This window comes from Piliocolobus tephrosceles, chromosome 17 (genome assembly GCF_002776525.5).
Source record: "Piliocolobus tephrosceles isolate RC106 chromosome 17, ASM277652v3, whole genome shotgun sequence".
Lineage (NCBI taxonomy): Eukaryota > Metazoa > Chordata > Mammalia > Primates > Cercopithecidae > Piliocolobus > Piliocolobus tephrosceles.
In genome coordinates this window covers 37,919,066-37,936,716 of record NC_045450.1, presented here as the reverse complement: position 1 = coordinate 37,936,716, position 17,651 = coordinate 37,919,066, and the positions used below count along the sequence as shown (strand labels likewise).

Genomic DNA, 17,651 nt, shown 5'->3' with positions numbered 1-17,651 from the left:
GGGTAATTACAAAGTTCTTGCACCAGAAATACTTAAGAGATCAATGAGCATCTGTTAAAAGAGCACAGAGTTGGCTTGATAGGGCTTCCTCTGGCCAAATATTCAAAAAGAATAATGATGGCAATTGGTTATAACATTGATTTTTAACACATTGATTTTTATAACACAGTTTTTATAAACACATTTTTATAACATATTATAGCACACTGATTTTAATGCACTGATTTTTACAACTGATTTTTTAAAAAATCCATGAATCTAACTCTTTTATATAAAAATCTCCACAATTAATTACAAAGGTGAAAAGATACCTATACTGAGAAAACCAAGCATCACTAATAATGGGACAAACTAACATCGTGTGTCTTAATGTGATCCAATAGACCATCTACACAGCATTCTCACAAACACAAAAAAAATTGCTTAACCTGAATTATGAATAACCAAACAAATACAGGCAACCGGCTTCTACCTGTACTTTAAAAAAATGTCATGCTAGGATGGAACAACAGAAAGCACAGGGAAAACTTGTATTAGGTTAAAGGAGATTAAAGAGACATAACAACTAAATGCAATGCCTGACCCTTGATTGGATCCTGAAATTCAAACCAAATATCTCTCTAAAGAATATTATTGAGACAAGTTAAAAATTCTAAATTTGGACTATATAGTATATAATGTTATATTAGATTTCTTGGTTGTAGTAAAAGTATTATATTCAGGGAGGCAAATGTTCTCATTCTAAGGGGAGTCATGTTAAAATATTTAGGGGCAACGTCTCCATGATGTCTGCAACTTACTGTTAAATAGTTCAGCCAAAGAAAAACTAGAAATAAAAACAGTGAGAGAAAGCAAATGTGGCAAAATAATTAACAATTAGTGAATATATGTAAAGGGTACTATTCTTTCACCTTTCTGGTAAGCTGAAATTTTTTCAAAATGAAAGGTTAGAAAAAATGAGACTTATAATACAGGTATTTTAAAGAAATTCATAATATTGACATTTCTAACACTGTTGAAGCTGACTTGGAGCTTCCTTTTTTCTTGTAACATAACAAAAATACCAGTTGAGATCTAGCCTTAAAGGTCTCTCTAGCCAGGAGCCATGGCTCATGCTTGTAATTCCAGTGCTTTGGGAGATCAAGGTGGGAGGGCTGCTTGAGGCCAGGAGTTCAAGACTGTCCTGGACAGCATAGCGAGATCCATCTCTACCAAAAAATTTTATTTTATTTATTTATGTGTTTTGAGACAGGGTCTCATCTGTCACTCAGGTTGGAGTGCAGGGCATAATATCAGATCACTGTGGCTTTGACCTCCTATCCTCAAGCGATCCTTCTACCTCAGCCTCCTGAGTAACTGGGACTACAGGCATGCACCAAAATGCCCAGCTAATTTTCTATTTTTAGTAGAGACAGGGTTTCACCATGAGGCCCAGGCTGGTTTCAAACTCTTGGGCTCAAGTGATCTGTCCATTTCAGCCTCCCAAAGTGCTGGTGCTCCCAAAGCACCATGCCTAGTGGCTCACAGCTATAATTTTAAAATGTTTAAATTAGCCAGGCATGGTGACCCAGGCCTGCAGTTCTAGCTACTCAGGAGGCTGAGATGGGAAGATCTCTTGAACCCAGGAGTTCAAGGCTACAATGAGCTGTGATTGCGCCACTGTACTCCAGTCTGGGTAACAGAGCCAGACCCTATCTGCCCCTCTACCCCGAAAAATAGTCTCTTTATATTTGTACTTTTAGTACTTAGCACAATACCTGATAGGTTGGTGCAAAAATAATTGCAGTTTTTGCCACTGAAAGTTTTGCACCAACCTAATACATAACAGGTGCTCTATGAACGTTTGTTGTTTTTGCTGTTGTAAGTAAAAAGCAGTTAGGTATCATAGAATGCATAATAAATTTAGAGCCAAGTTTCTACTAAACCATTAGTAGCTATCTTATATTAGGTCACTTTCCCTCTCAACACCTCAAATACTTCATTTGTAAATTCTATAAAGTAATACCAACTTGTATATTAATCTATCTATCTATCTATATATATCCCAATGTACTACTAAAAAACTCAATGTGAGTAAAACCACTTTTAAAAATATTGTGCAGGCTGGGTGCGATGGTTCATGTTTGTAATCTCAGCACTTTGGGAGGCCGAGGCAGGCGGATCACCTTAGGTCAGGAGTTAAAGATCAGCCCAATCAACAAGGTGAAACCCCATCTCTATTAAAAATACAAAAATTAGCGGGGCGTGGTGGCAGGCGCCTTTAGTCCCAGCTGCTTGGGAAGCTGAGACAGGAGAATTGCTTGAACCCAGGAGGCAGAGGTTGCAATGAGCCGAGATCGCGACACTGCACTCCAGCCTAGGTGACGGAGCGAGACTCCATCTCAAAAAAGAAACAGTAATAAAGCAAATGTTATTACTATTTCTATTTCTAATTATACTCAATGTTTCCTATATTATTTTAAAAAATTACTTCCAAAATCTTACTTTCACTTAATGTAATTAGGAGGAAAAAAGCCTAGAAAATTTATCTTACAATATAATCTTCTAAGAATATCTGTCTAAGTGACCAATAATCCTTTTTTTGACAAAAAACTCATAGAGCACATTTTTGTCAGAGTTTTGCAATAATTTGTAATAAATTTAGGTAGAGTAGAAGCTAAAAAGGGAAGGGTTCACTTTCTTGACACTGTCATTTACAAAAGCAATTGGACTTTAGACAGCTATATATGATATGTATATATGATACACATTATATAATGTATATAATATGTATTTCAAGTATCAAATAATTACAGATTGTCAAATGCCATGAAACAAAGAGCTAAGCTAGAAACTTAGAGGAACACCTTCTTTAAGTAGAATGAAAATTAATTTTTTGTTTGTAAATCACTCATTACAAATCACTAAGCTAGAGGGCTAAGAGAAAGTGCTAGAAACCACTTTCAACTGAAAATGAATCAGAAATGAAAAGAGAACATCTCTGAAATTATAATATAGAACAATAGGAAAGTAGGACAATTTTCTCTTAATCATCTCTGCAACTTCAGTGCCTGGCATAGTTTCTCATAAATGGCAGACATCTAGTAAATACTGAACAAATAGAAGTGCTAAAAAGGCAACATTTCTAAAACACAGATGTTATTTAAAATTCATTCACATGTGTATACAATTCATACCTACATTTGACAAGTTACAGTAAAGTTACATTTTTAAACACTAAACACAGAGATTAAAAATTTAGACATTAAAATTGACACATACAAAACTAAAAATTATTTCTCAATAATCAAAGACAACCAAGTACAACTATATTTTATAATATGGTCTATTAAATATGTATCTGTCCATAGTGTGGGTACTGCTGTCATTTCTGACCACCTTTGAACTCTACACAGTTTGATCTATGAAAGGAACATGCTAACTCATTATATGGCAGCAAGCAAGTCATGATCTTTTTAACCCTGTTTACTCTTTGCATATGAGGATAGAGTAAAACCATGTCCAGGTCAAAAATTATATGAATCCATGAAATGGTCAATGTAAACCTGTACTGTTTTCAGGCATACAAACACATACTGATGTAGGAAAAACAGCTCTCAAAGATTATCCTCTTTCCATAATTTGTCAGATATTCCTTGCATAGTAAATGTGCAAGGTATTTGCATAGGTGACCAAAACAAATGACCAGATCTTATTTAACAAGAAACTGCAGTCCATGCTTCCTAACTATATCCACACCATATTGTATTAAAACATTTCCTTAATTTAAAATCATTTCAGTCCAATTACCCAAATAGAGAAACCTTGTCATCCATACTTTGAGTATTTCAAAATAGCTTTGTATTAATGTTACAATAATAGGAACAAATTTGATGACTCTGTAGGTCCTAACAAATTATCTTAAATTTCATATATCAATAATGATAAATAAGTGACTGAGTAGCCCTAAGGTATCTGGGAATGTACCTCCTAAACACAATTAAACACAACAAAATTTTGTGAGACCTATTTTGAAGTTTGGCTTCGGTCTTACCCTCTTCATATACTGCACTAATCCACAAATTTCTCACCAACAGCTGGGTTTTCCACACTCCTGGAATTTACTTTCTGTTCACCTCTTACCCCTAAGTATGCATGCTAGAGGTCAATAGCCTTAAAGCTAATGTTAACAACTGGAATTTCTGTTACTGTGATTCCTGACAGGCAGTACAAAGCTTAACTCTTCTACAATATACTACATAGTTTAATAACTAGGATGTATTCCAGAACTAGCTAATATTCTATAATTTCCCAGATAAAAGAGAACATTTTAATACAGAAGATCTGACAGAAATAACAAAACCAAGAACTAGTCCATTTTAAGTGAAAAAACAACTGAATGAAATTCCTAGACAGAATTTCTATTTTATGCTTTGGCTTAGTCAATTAGGAATTTTGAAACTTTTATAAGTAATACTATGCCAAATGCATAAAGATTTAAACAAATTCTGAAAAACAGAGGGATGGTACCTTATAAAAGTTTTAGTTATTCAAGAAGACAATCTAAATATTTTATAAGTCATTTTTCTTCTTTTTGCTTAGGGTAAAAGTAGAGTGACAAGTTTTTTAATTGTGCATATATCTGAGGCTTTTTTGACTTAGGAAAAGGTACCATTTTTAAAAACAGCATGCTATAACTAAAGTACCTTAGGAAAAAAAAAACAGCAAATAGCTTGGGTGTGAGCAAACTACACCAAATTCTTCGCTTTAGTTTTATATAGGTTTTCTTCTCTTTCATAATAATTAATATATATAAAATTAACTGTTTCTGCTTAAGATGATTTTCAAATATCTAATGTATTTCAATCGAGTCTTACGTAAGTTAGGGTAATTCTTGGAGGTATTAAGAATAACTGTCAAAAATGTAAACATATGAGGCCTCCCTTTAAAATTATCTTCATCGTGTTCTAACAGCACCATTCTATCACCACCACCATTATCTTCTCGGGGGGTGGGGGGTGGAATGAAAAGATCCATGTAATTAAAGTTTTTGAGTCTTGCTAAAATATATTTCAACTATCTGGAAAATGTATTCATCTATAACAAATAGTTTCCTGACATAACTGGATAGTGGAGGACTTGTCATATGTGTTTACACCTTTCTTCATCTTTTGTAATTGCCACTCAGGAGTTAAATAGGCAATATGAATGTTATGTCCTACAATGAAACTTAAAATTACCACCATAGAATCTTAAAGAGCTGAAATAACCTTCCAATTTAGTCCATTTTCCACCTGCTACAGAAATTCTTTCTGTGACATATCTAAGCTATTCCATCTCCCTGCTTTCAGTGAAGAGCTTTATTTCAAACTTCTTCCTTAAATTAAATGACAATCTGCTTTTCTGTGACTTCTACTTACAAGGCCTAATAATGACCTCTAAAGTCCTTCAAAATATTTGAAGATAACTATTGGATTTAACTTTAGGGCATTTGTTGCTATCATCTTACACATAATCTTATAAAAAATGTCAGAACATGGCTGGGAGTGGTGGCTCGTCCCTGTAATCCCAGCACTTTGGGAGGCCGAGGCGGGCAGATCACTTGAGGCCCCAAGTTCAAGACCAACCTGGGCAACATGGCAAACCCCATCTCTACTAAAAATACAAAAAAGTAGCCAGGTATGGTGGGACATGACTGTAATCCCAGCTACCTGGGAGGCTGAGACACAAGAATCGTTTAAACCCGGGAGGTGGAGATTGCAACGAGCTGAGATTGCGCCACTGCATTCCAGGCTGGGCGACGGAGCGAGACTCTGTCTCAAAACAAAACAAAACACCCCCAAAAATCCAAAAAACAAAGAACACCTTTTAGGTTTTGTTGTTGTTGTTTGTTTTTTGAGATGGGGTCTTGCTCTATCACCCAGCCTGGAGTACAGTGGCACGATCCTGCCTCATGGCAGCCTCAACCTCCTGGGCTCAAGTGACCTCCTGCCTCAGCCTCCTGAGTAGCTAGGACTACAGGTACACATCATCACTCCCAGCTAATGAAAAAGATATATATTTGTACAGTCAGGATCTCACTATGGTTTCTCGGGCTGGTCTTGAATTCCTGACTTCAAGTGATCCTCTTGCCTCCATCTCTCAAAGTGCTGGGATTACAGGTGTGAGCCACCATGCCTGGCCTAGCTGAGTTTTTTTGTTTTCTTTTGGCATTGGCTTTTCCTCTGCTAATAGATAAACTATTGTGAATATAGCCAGAAAACATGAAAGGCATGATCTTTGCCACTTAAAGATTCTAAAGCCAGTTTTTTCCTTAATAAATTAATTTTTCAATCACAGAAGAGGGAAGAAATCAGTTACTATATTATTGTTAAATATTACAATGTATTAATATGCTTTGAAGTAAAGTGAAAGTCATTAAGACCAGAAATAATGGAGTCAAATTGGGTTTGAATCCAGTACAGCCATTTACTGGCTGTGTGACTTGGGGTTTATTACTCAATTTCTCTGTATCTCTGTTTCCAACCATGTAAATTGAAGGAAAAAAATCATACCCAAATAAAGGATGGTTGTGATGGATCAATGTGATAACATATGTTAAGCATTCAGAACAGTGCTTGGCACAATGTAAATGCTCTATGTCTTACCTATTATAATTTTTTATTACTATGCTTCTACTTTAAATTCAATTATTACCGTAACATATACAATAACAATATGAAGATATTTTAATCACCTTAAGATTTTTCCAGATCTCAGTAATAACATTACTTTTATATGGAACTTTAGCAACATTACAATGGTTGCTAAACCATTACAAATTATTCAGTCACTCAAAACCATTTTTAGAAAAATACTTAATGCCATGAAAAATGTATGCAACATATTAACTGGAAGGTTAAAAAGCAATTTGCCAGAAAGTGTGAACGATATGATCTCAATTTTGTTTCTTAAAAATTCAAAAATATCAGCTGGCGCGGTGCCTCACGCCTGTAATCCCAGCACTTTGGAAGGCTGAGGCAGGTGGATCACCTGAGGTCAGTAATTCGAGACCAGCCTGACCAACATGGAGAAACCTCGTCTCTACTAAAAATACAAAATTAGCTGGGCGTGGTGGCGCATGCCTGTAATCCCAGCTATCTGGGAGCCTGAGGCAGGAGAACTGCTTGAAACTGGGAGGTGGAGGTTGTGATGAGCCAAGATTGCACCACTGAACTCTAGCCTAGGCAACAAAAGGGAAACACCGTCTCAACGAAAAATAAAAAATAAAAAATATGTATATGAGAAATGGGAAAAGGACAAACCCGAGATCTCACTGGAATCTTATATAACACAACAGCAACAGTGATTATCTTTTGGTAGTAATATTACAAATGACTTATTCTTTACATTGTTTTTGATATGGACTAATTTTTTTTATAACACCCATTTATTAAATTTGTCAGGCACCTTGGTGGGCTGAGGTGGGAGGACTGCTGGAGACCAGAAGTTTGAGTCCAGCCTGGGCAACAAAGTGAGACCCTGCCTCCACAAAAAATAAAAAAATTTAGATAGGCTTGGTGGCTCACTACAGGGGAGGCTCAGGCAGGAGGACTGCTTGAGTCCAGGAGATAGAGGCTGCAATGAGCCATGATCACACCCTACTGCACTCCAGTCTGAGTGACAGAGACCCTGTCTCCCACCAAAAAAAAAAAAAAAAAAAAAAAAGCCTTCTATGAGCTGCTCAAACCTATCTTTCTTTTAAAAGTTTTTTTTTTTTAAGTTTATAAGTCATGTAAATTTCTCTACCTTCAGGAAAAGAAATAATAATTCAAGGTAATAAAAAAAGTACAAAATCTATCAAAATACAAAAGAAAACAAAACATTACATATGAGTACATCTTAAAATTCTATTTCCTGTTTTGAATGCCAGTTCTGCCATCCCTCATAACATGTTTCACTTATACAGAACTTTTACACTAAACTTAATTTACAAACATTGAGAGATCACAGTGCTCCATGTTATTCTCACTTCACAAATAAGACAAAAACTAAAGATTCTGTTATAAAGACAGCAGAAAATATTTGTCATGAGAGCAATAAAAAGCTCAGAGTATTAGTCTCTCAAAATTCCTTTGCTCCAAAAATCAAGAGATGATAAATAAGCTAGTATTTTCCCTATGTTATGTCTTGTACATACTTATATTTGGAAACACTTGCTATAGCTTCTCACTTTTTTTCTTTTTTCTTCCTCCTCCCGACAACCCCACTATTCTCCATCTCCCTCTGGCCTCTCCTCCCACTGTGTCCTGGCTCTTCTCTCTTTTCTAAGCAGTAACATTCTAAAGTCAAATCAGCAATATTCACTGTTGTTAACAATTGCCACAGACTTTAGGGTACGCTGAGAAATTTGAAGTGATACCTACGATCACCCCGCTACAGTTGGGAAATTTAAAAAAGCAAGGCTGAGTCAGGCACGGTGGCTCATAACTGTAATCCCAGCATTTTGGGAGGCTAAGGTGGATCACTTGAGCTCAGGAGTTTGAGACCAGCCTGGCCAACATGGCAAAACCCTATCTCTACAAAAAGATATAGACATTAGTGGGGCATGGTGGTGTGTGCCTGTGGTGCCAGCTGCTTGGGAAGCTGAGGTGGGAGGATTGCTTAAGCCCAGGAGGCAGAGGTTGCAGTAAGCTGAGATCTACCACTGTACTCCAACCAGGGTGACAGAGTGAGACCATCTAAAAAAAAAAAAAAGAAAAAAAAGAAAAAAACAAGGCTTAGAAATATTCTTTAAATATTCAACATTCTCACTAAAGCTTTCTAGAATTCTAAATAGAGTGTCATCCATGGTTTTTTAAACAGTAGATTAAAGAATGTCTTGTTTTGGCTCCAACAAAATGTACCTCAAAATTATTTTTCATAAACTAAAAAATTATGCCACTTCATTATGTTTAAATCTGTTAACTTCTATACACATGTAGTGATGTTAATTTAGTCTAAAATGAAATTACTACAATTAAGAGAGTTAAAGAAGCCCAATAAAGAATCCAGAAAAAAATTTATTTCCATAGAACCTGTGGAGGCATCATAATAACATAAAAACTCCTTAATAATCATAACTATACAGAACATGCCAAAAATTATATAGGCAAAAAGGTCTATGCTCTGTCAAAATCCGTCATAAATTCCACATATTAAATAATTTGCATTTCACATATTTAGGATGTGTGACCTATAATTCAGTACATATAAAACTGATATGCAACATATAATAATGATCATAAGAATCCTCTCTACCAATCCATCTCTCTTTTTCACTCTTACAATCAACAAATACCAAATATCACTGTTTAAGAAGTAATAGGAAACTTGAAAACAGAGGTTTTTTTTTTCCTTTTTTTTTTGAGACAGGGTCTCACTATTACCCAGGCTGGTGAGTGGAGCAACACAATCACAGCTCACTGCAGCCTCAAACTCCTGGGCTTAAGTCATCCTCCTGTCTCACCCACCCAAAGTGTTGGAATTACAGGCGTAAACCATGCCACCTGGTTGAGACAGATTTTCTTTTCTTTTTTTGTTTTGAGATGGAGTCTTGCTCTGTTGCCCAGGCTGGAATGCAATGGTACAATCTTGACTCATCACAACCTCAGACTCCCGGGTTCAAGCGATTCTCCTGCCTCAGCATCCCAAGTAGCTGGGATTACAGGCATGCGCCACAACGCCCCGCTAATTTTTGTATTTTTAGTAGAGATGGGGTTTCGCCATGTTGGCCAGACTGGTCTCGAACTCTTGATCTCAGGTGATCTGCCCACCTTGGCCTCCCAAAGTTTTGGGGTTACAGGCATGAGCCACTGCGCCCGGCCGAGAATAGACTTTCAATAAATGAAAAAAGTATTCCAAACAAACTGCCCTTTATCAGTTTTTGGACATGTGAAAAAAAGAACAAGTTAACAAAACAAAACAAAAAAACTGAAAAAAGTGAGTGACTTAAAACCGTATTATCAGTGTAGAATAAGATGATTTATGAAAGGTTGGTTAAGGTAGGTCTGAAAATAACTTCTCTCAGATGGAGTGCTCTCTATCTACATGCTAGCATTAGAGACTGCTTTAGTTATTTATAATTACCCTCCATTCACTCCAAATCTATCAAAAGGAGTCCTTACTACTTTTTAAAGCCTGGGAAACATGTTTAGAAACACATTAATTAAAAAACAAAACAAAAAAAACAAAATATGAATCAAAATGATAACATGTCTTAGAAGAATAAAATGTTTAAAAATAAATCAATAAGCTCTCATAATTTCAAGTATACACTAGACAAAAATGATTGGTCAAACTAGTCAGAAACCTACATACAAAGTAGATAGATGCACCTAAGTTCAACCAGTGGAGAGTTGTCCCAGGGTCCTTCTGAGATGCTTGATCTTCTTCCAGTAGAGGGGGCAAAACCACAATACTCAACTCATGTCACAAAATGAGGGGGAGATGGACGGTTAATAAATGTCTTTTAAATATTTCTACATCTCCCTAGACATTTCAAAAAATGTGCTGAAATATCGTTCTGAAATAGAGCTAAAGTGGCCGGGCGCAGTGGCTTACACCTGTAATGCCAGTACTTTGGGAGATCGAGGTGGGTGGATCACGTGAGGTCAGGAGTTCAAGACCAGAGATCAGCCTGGCCAACATGCTGAAACCCCATCTCTACTAAAAATACAAAAATTAGCTGGGCAGAGTGGCACACGCCTGTAAATCACAGCTACTCAGGAGGCCGAGAGAGGAGAATCACTTGAACCTGGGAGGCAGACGTTGCAGTAAGCAGCAATTGCATCAGTACACTCTAGCCTGGGAAACAGAGTGAGACTCCTTCTCAAGAAAGGAAAAAAGAAATAGAACTAAAGTCAACCCAATGGGAAAGACACAGATTTTATCTTTTTCAAATACTTCAAGGCTTTAAAATGAAAAATAGATCCCTATTTAATTTCAAGAACTTTGGTACATTTCATTGTCCACTGAATATCACAGGTAACCAAGGTATTGAAGCATTTTATGAATCCTTAATTTAACGAGAATTTTTAAAAACATAAATTATTACATTAATTTTTTATTATGAAAGTAATATATTCATGATAAAATTGTAGAAAATAAGGCAAAGAAAGGTGTAATTGCACTAACTAAACCTATTTTCTTCTGGTATTTTTTCCTATGCAAATTTTTTTTTCTCAGAGACAGGGTCTGATTCTAATGCCTAGACTGGCAGTAGTGTGATCAGCCTGCAACTCCTGGGTTTGAGCTGTCTATCTGCTCACCTCAGCCTCTTGAGTAGCTGGGACTGCAGGAGTGCACCATCATACCTGGCTAATTTTTTAAAAATATATTTATTGTAGAGAGAGAGTATCGTTACATTGCCCAGGCTGGTCTGGAATTCCTGGCCTCAAGCAATCCTCTCACCTAAATCTCCCAAAGTGCTGGGATTACAGGCATAAGCTAACATACCTGGCCCATATACATATTTTCATACTACTATGAAAAAAAGTATAATTAATAAAAACACTTAAGACCGGGCAGAGTGTCTCACGCCTATAATCCCAGCACTTTGGGAGGCCGAAGACAGTGGATTGGTTGAGCACAGGAGCTCAAGATTAGCCTGGGCAACATGGCAAGACCACAACTTTACAAAACAATACAAAAAAATAGCCAGGCATGGTGGCACGTGCCTATAGTCAGTCCCAGCTACCCAGGAGGCTGAGGCCAGAGGATCACCCGAGCCCAGGGAGGTTGAGGCTGCAGTAAGCCCTGATAGTGCCACTGCACTTCAATCTGAGTGATAGAATGAGACCCTGTCTCAAAAGAAACCCCTCTCAAAAAAAAAAAATTATTTCTTACTATATGCTAGGCATAGTCTAAGCATGTGTACATGTTATAAATCTATTAATCCTTTCCAAAGCCCTATTAGCTGGATCCTATTATTATTTCACACTTTAAAGATGAGGAAAATGAGACACACAGAAATTATCTAAGTCAAAGTCACCCAGCTAGTAAGTAGCGGGACGCATGATTCTAAACCAGGTAGGCTGGTACCAGAGGCCACACTCTTAACCTTGCTTTACTGTGATCTTAATTTTGAATTATGCTCTTTTCTCCATCATTAACATACTCTCAATGTTAGTGTTCAAAATCTTTTTAGTGCCCATGGTCTATCATGATTACAATAATGAGTTACTGCTTTTTTCAGCTGTCCCTTGTAAGTATATTAAGATAAATATCTTTGGGTATATACTTCTGCTATGTTTGGGTTATTAAAATGGAGAATTTTTATACTCTTTAATCTAGTACCAAATTGCTTTTCAAAATATTTGCATCAATTAACAAAGCCATGTAGGTACCAATTTTACCATAAATTTGCCAGCATTAAGCATTAATATTTAAAATATTTTTCTAACAGGTAAAAATAAAACCATTCTAAATTGAATTTTTATTATTAAAGCTGCATATTATTCTGGTTTTGTTTACTAATTTAATTTCCTTTTTGTGAATTTCAGCTTATACGCTTTAGTTATCAACTGAGATGTTAAAAGTTTGCTAATCAATTTATAAAGCTTTTTATAGGAATATTAACTCAATGTCGACTGTATTTGCAATAAAATTTTCCCAGTCTGGTTTTTCCCTTTTAATTATGATCATTAAGTTGTTTTTGATAAAATAACTTTCTCTCAAAGGTATTCATAAACATCACAAAAGAAGTCTTAACACCTTACAATTTTCTAAATACAGAAGTTAATCTATTGCTTTGAGCATATCAGTGAATCATTTTCAATATAAGACTTGTAAAACAATATAAACCTGTATCAAAATATGTATGTTCACTTAATGGAATTACTAAGTTTGAGAAATCCTGACTATGTCTCATATAATATTAACCCAATGACTAACAGTCCACCCTACCCCCAAATCTCCAAAATAAAAGCAAAGAGCTACATACCTGTCGCTGTAAACATAGGTGATTTCTGTCATGTAAATGCTGATGATTAGAAAATGATGAATGCCAACTCCGAGCCTGACTTTGCAACTGAGTCTGAGCCATATCAGAAGGCCGTGTTACAAGATGCGAAGTAAATTGCCGATCAAGGTCATGATCTAAAATGTGACTTGAATTATCTTGTCCGAATGTTGACTCATCAAAGTGAGGAAGAAGACCCTCCTGAAGGAGGTCCTCGGGGTCAAGTCCTGTGAATGGCTCAGTTTGAGATTCCACTTGATGAAGTAAATTCTCTTCTAAAGATGAAAAGCCATTAGTTTCTACATGATCATTGAAGTGGCCCATTTGAGTTCCTGAGTCAACAGGATCTGGGAAGTTCATGTGCACAGGAGATAATTTTGAATTGCTATAATTACCCTGAGGATGTGACGAATGCAATATTTGGAAATTATTTGAATTCAATGATGTATTGGGGTTTAGGATATGCTGAGTAGATTCTTGCTTTATTCCTCTATGAGGTGAAAAGGAATTACTTCCAGTAAAATCAGATAAAGTCTGATTTGTATGATTAGGTGCAAGAACTGCAGAGGACTGAAGTAGACTGTTTGGTGATATATGATTACTGGAAAAGGAATAATGTGAAGAAAATTGTTGTGAATTGCTGACAGAACAAGAAGTCATATTTGGGGAAGGTCCATTAAAATTTCCTTCTTGATGATTGCTACACTTGTGGAAGTGTGCTGAAGGATTTGACGTTTGAGAAAACTGCTGCATTGAAATAGACTGTTGTGAATTAGATGCATTAGTCATTTGTGGTGGGTGGTTAACGTTGACTCTATGTGGACCAGAAACATTCATAAAATTTTTAGACTGGCTAAGAGAATTCTGCCCTGGGTTGAGATTATTTCTGTTTTGTTGTGAGCGTAGTGAAGTGCACTGTGTTTGTTGTTCATTGGCCTGAAATAAGGCAAAGTCATGGTGCGCCACAAAGCTTTTATTTTGATGCATAGAGTGTGAATGTCCTTGTTGGTGAAAAGGAGATCCATTTTGATTTGAAATGCTAGTAGATGTCTGATGGCCCCACATTGGACTGCCATCTGATACATCTGGAAACAAACCATTGGGTTGGTTTTGGGGGTGGATTGGAGAACAATTAAACTGAGAGTGTGGAGACAACACATGTTCAGCTGGGCTACCAAAAGATTGATTAACGTGGTGAAATTTTATTGAATCAAATTGATTTAACTGTTCAAAATCAGTCATCTTCTGATGTGCTGGAGTACCTTGAACATGGTTCAGTGAATCTATGTGCAACGGTTCAAATTCTGCACCCAAATTCAATTCATCAACTAGTGAAACAGGTCCTGGTTGTACAAATGCATCATCTGACAAGCCTTCTAAGGTCTCACCAAAAAGATTGGCATCATCAAAAAAATCCATCATTGGATCTGTCATCTTGAAAATTCTGTAACAATCCGGTTGTTCACTCCAAATGGAGTATATTCAGCTTCTCTATAGTAGATACTATTGGATCATTTCCGAAGGTCATCAACTAATCCAAAACAGATCAATATTCATTATTGCTCTAAATAATAACAGGTCATGAAGTGTCAAAATCCTAGAAAAAAGGAACAAAAACAATAAAGAGAAATTAAGTACTGATACATGCTACAACATAGATGAACTCTGAAAACATTATGCTAAATGAAAGAGGTCAGTGACAAAAAATCACATATTATATGATTCAATTTATATAAAATGTCAAAAGTAGGTAAGTATATATATAGAGAAAATAGATTAGTGGTCACCTAGAGCTGGTGGCATGGTGGGTGAGCAGAAGGACTGGTGATTGGTGAGTGTTAGCTACAGGTTATGGGATTTCTTTTGCGGGTAATGAAAATGCTCTAAAATTGGTTCCATGGTAATGGATAAACAACTCTTGAGTATGCCAAAAGCCACTAAATATACATTTTAGATGAATGAATTGTATGGTATCTGAATTATATCTCAGTAAAGCTACTTTAAGAATAAAAATTATATAAGTAAAATTATTTCAAAACTTCTAATTTTCTGTTATATCTTTTAGATAAGGAGGGTCACTTGAGCCCAGGAGTTTGAGACCAGCCTGGGCAGCAAGCGTGACATCTACCTCAAAAAAAAATTTTAAAACTACTCAGCCATGGTGGTGTGTACCTGTAGTCTCGGCTACCTGGGAGGCTGAGGTGGGAGGACTGCTTGTACCTGAGAGGTTGAGGCTGCAGTGAGCCATAATTGTGCCACTGCACTCCAGCTTAGGCAACAGAGTGAGACACTGTCTCAAAAAAAAAAAAAAAATCAACTGATTTTATTCAACCTAATTACCAACTAATTTTATTTGGCAAGTATTTGCAAGGTAGATCTTTCTGAGTAAAAATTAAATAGGTGAAGTTCCTTTGGATGATTTAAGTTACAGTGGAAGTCTGTGTCTTCTCAAAGAAAATATTTTATCTATCCAATACAACTTTGAAACTTATGACAATGTTAAAATAAGCTAGTAATGTAAAAAGTATGCTCTGGAAAAATTTTAAAACAAATAAGAATTCTAGAGTAGACATATTTTTAAATGACTCAAGAAAAAAATCTTTTTTTTTTTTTGAGAAGGGGTAAGCTATAGCAATCATTTTAATCAATCAAAATTTAAAACTTCAAAATTTAACTGAAATGATTTTTACTGACTCTGTCACAAATGATAACTCTAGAACATGGGTCCCAAAACCTGCAGATGGAATGGGTGCGCCGCCTGTTAGAAACCAGGCTGCACAGGAGGTGAGCAGCAGGTTGGCTAGAATTACTGCCCGAGCTCCGCCTCCTGTCACATCAGCGGCAGCATTAGATTCTCATAGCAGCGTGAACCCTATCGTGAACTGCACACGTAAGTGATCTAGGTTGTGCTCCCTTATGAAAATCGAATTAATGCCTGAGGTGGAACAGTCTCATCCTGAAATCATCTCCCTCCATCCACCCCCTCACTTCCCCACCCCCATCCACGAAACCGGTCCCTGGTGCCAAAAAGGTTGAGGACCGCTTCTCTAGAAGATGCATAGCATCATCCACAAAGCTCCTTATTATTAGGGACCTGAAGAACATAAAAACTAAAGAATCAACAAAAAACCCTCTGACTATCCTACATACTTGAGACAATGATTAAGTGATACAATGCATATTAAAATGTTTTCCACACAAAAGCAAGATGTTTTTATAATCAGTAATAATAGTAAGTGATGTTTGGTTTGAGGAAGAGTCAGATTTAGAAAGTCACAGCTCAGGAAATATTAGTAAAACATTAGTGAAATTTGAAAATTTAAATTTAGGATATCTAGAATTCTTACTTTTTATCAAAAAATTAGGAAGCCCAGATACTTCTGAGTAATAAGTATCAATTGAAAGGGTATTAACATTAAATTAATATGAATTCGGCCGGGCACGGTGGCTCAAGCCTGTAATCCCAGCACTGTGGGAGGCCAAGATGGGCGGATCACGAGGTCAGGAGATCGAGACCATCCTGGCTAACACGGTGAAACCCCGTCTCTACTAAAAAATACAAAAAATCTAGCCAGGTGAGGTGGCGGGCGCCTGTAGTCCCAGCTACTCAGGAGGCTGAGGCAGGAGAATGGCATAAACCCGGGAGGCGGAGCTTGCAAGGAGCTGAGATCCGGCCACTGCACTCCAGCCTGGGCGACAGAGCGAGACACCGTCTCAAAAAAAAAAAAAAAAAATTAATATGAATTCAATATTGTCCCTTAATTATTTAAGGCTAGCCCTTTAAAAGGTAACAAGAACTGATTAACTCTGTATCCAGTAAGGATTAAAGCAGGTAAGGATGTGTACTCTTTCTATTCAGCTGTATATTCATTATTTGATCTGATCTCTCTTTTCCTGGGCACCTTACCAGCTAGCATACAGATACTCACATGCCAGAATAACTGTGTCTCCTACCTACAAGCTGAAGTATTTCTGATCAGCTTTCCTCAATCATATTACAAATAAATCTGAAAATTGGCAAGGTGCAGTGGTTCACACCTGTAATCCCAGCACTTTGGAAGGCCGAAGTGGGAGGAATGCTTAAGCCCAGGACCAGCCTAGGTAACAAAATAAGACCCTTGTCTCTACTAAAAAAAAAAAAAAAAAAAATTAGCCGGGCATGGTGCATTCCTGTAGTCCCAGCTATTTGGGAGGCTGAGGTGGGAGGATCACTTGAGCCTGAGAGATTGAGGCTGCAGTGAGCCATGACTGAGGGACTACACTCTAGCCTGAAGGCCCTGTCTCCAAAAACAAAAACAAAAAACAAGGATATTACTTTTAAAAAGTTTCCTCCACTGTTTTAGATTTAAGTTGGAAAATGTTTGATTCTTGTAATGAGCAATAAAAAATTAAAACTCTCCTCCTTCTGCCTTCCTTCTCCACCTACCCGTCTACTCAAAGGCATTACCCCAGTAATTCCTTCTTCTCTCTCCTGAGTCATCAATTTGTCCCATTCTCATCTGTATACAAACAAGCTGTTATTTCTCTCATCTTCAAATATCCCCTCTCTTGATCCCATTTATTATCCTTTCAATTTCCTCCCCCTTCTTTCTTCCTCTTTACAATAAACTTCAGAAATCTGTTAGGGTTATTGTCTTCAATTTATTTATTGCCATTCTCTCTTGAAATCCAGTTTTATTCCCATCATCTCACC

The 17,651-nt window shown here is 36.7% G+C and overlaps 1 protein-coding gene across 10 annotated transcripts in view; it reads right to left on the bottom strand.

Annotated features, from left to right (window-relative positions):
* CHD9 (chromodomain helicase DNA binding protein 9) overlaps positions 1–17,651 on the bottom strand; it is a 276,890-nt gene that overhangs the window by 160,336 nt on the left and 98,903 nt on the right. For all 10 annotated transcript variants that reach the window (XR_002731229.1, XM_023209924.1, XM_023209920.1 and 7 more), the window contains exon 2: positions 12,941–14,555. Coding sequence is in view for 9 of the 10 variants with exons in the window: in XM_023209924.1 (XP_023065692.1) it covers positions 12,941–14,392 (1,452 nt within the window). In the remaining variant the exon portion in view is untranslated. The remainder of the gene's footprint in view (positions 1–12,940; positions 14,556–17,651) is intronic.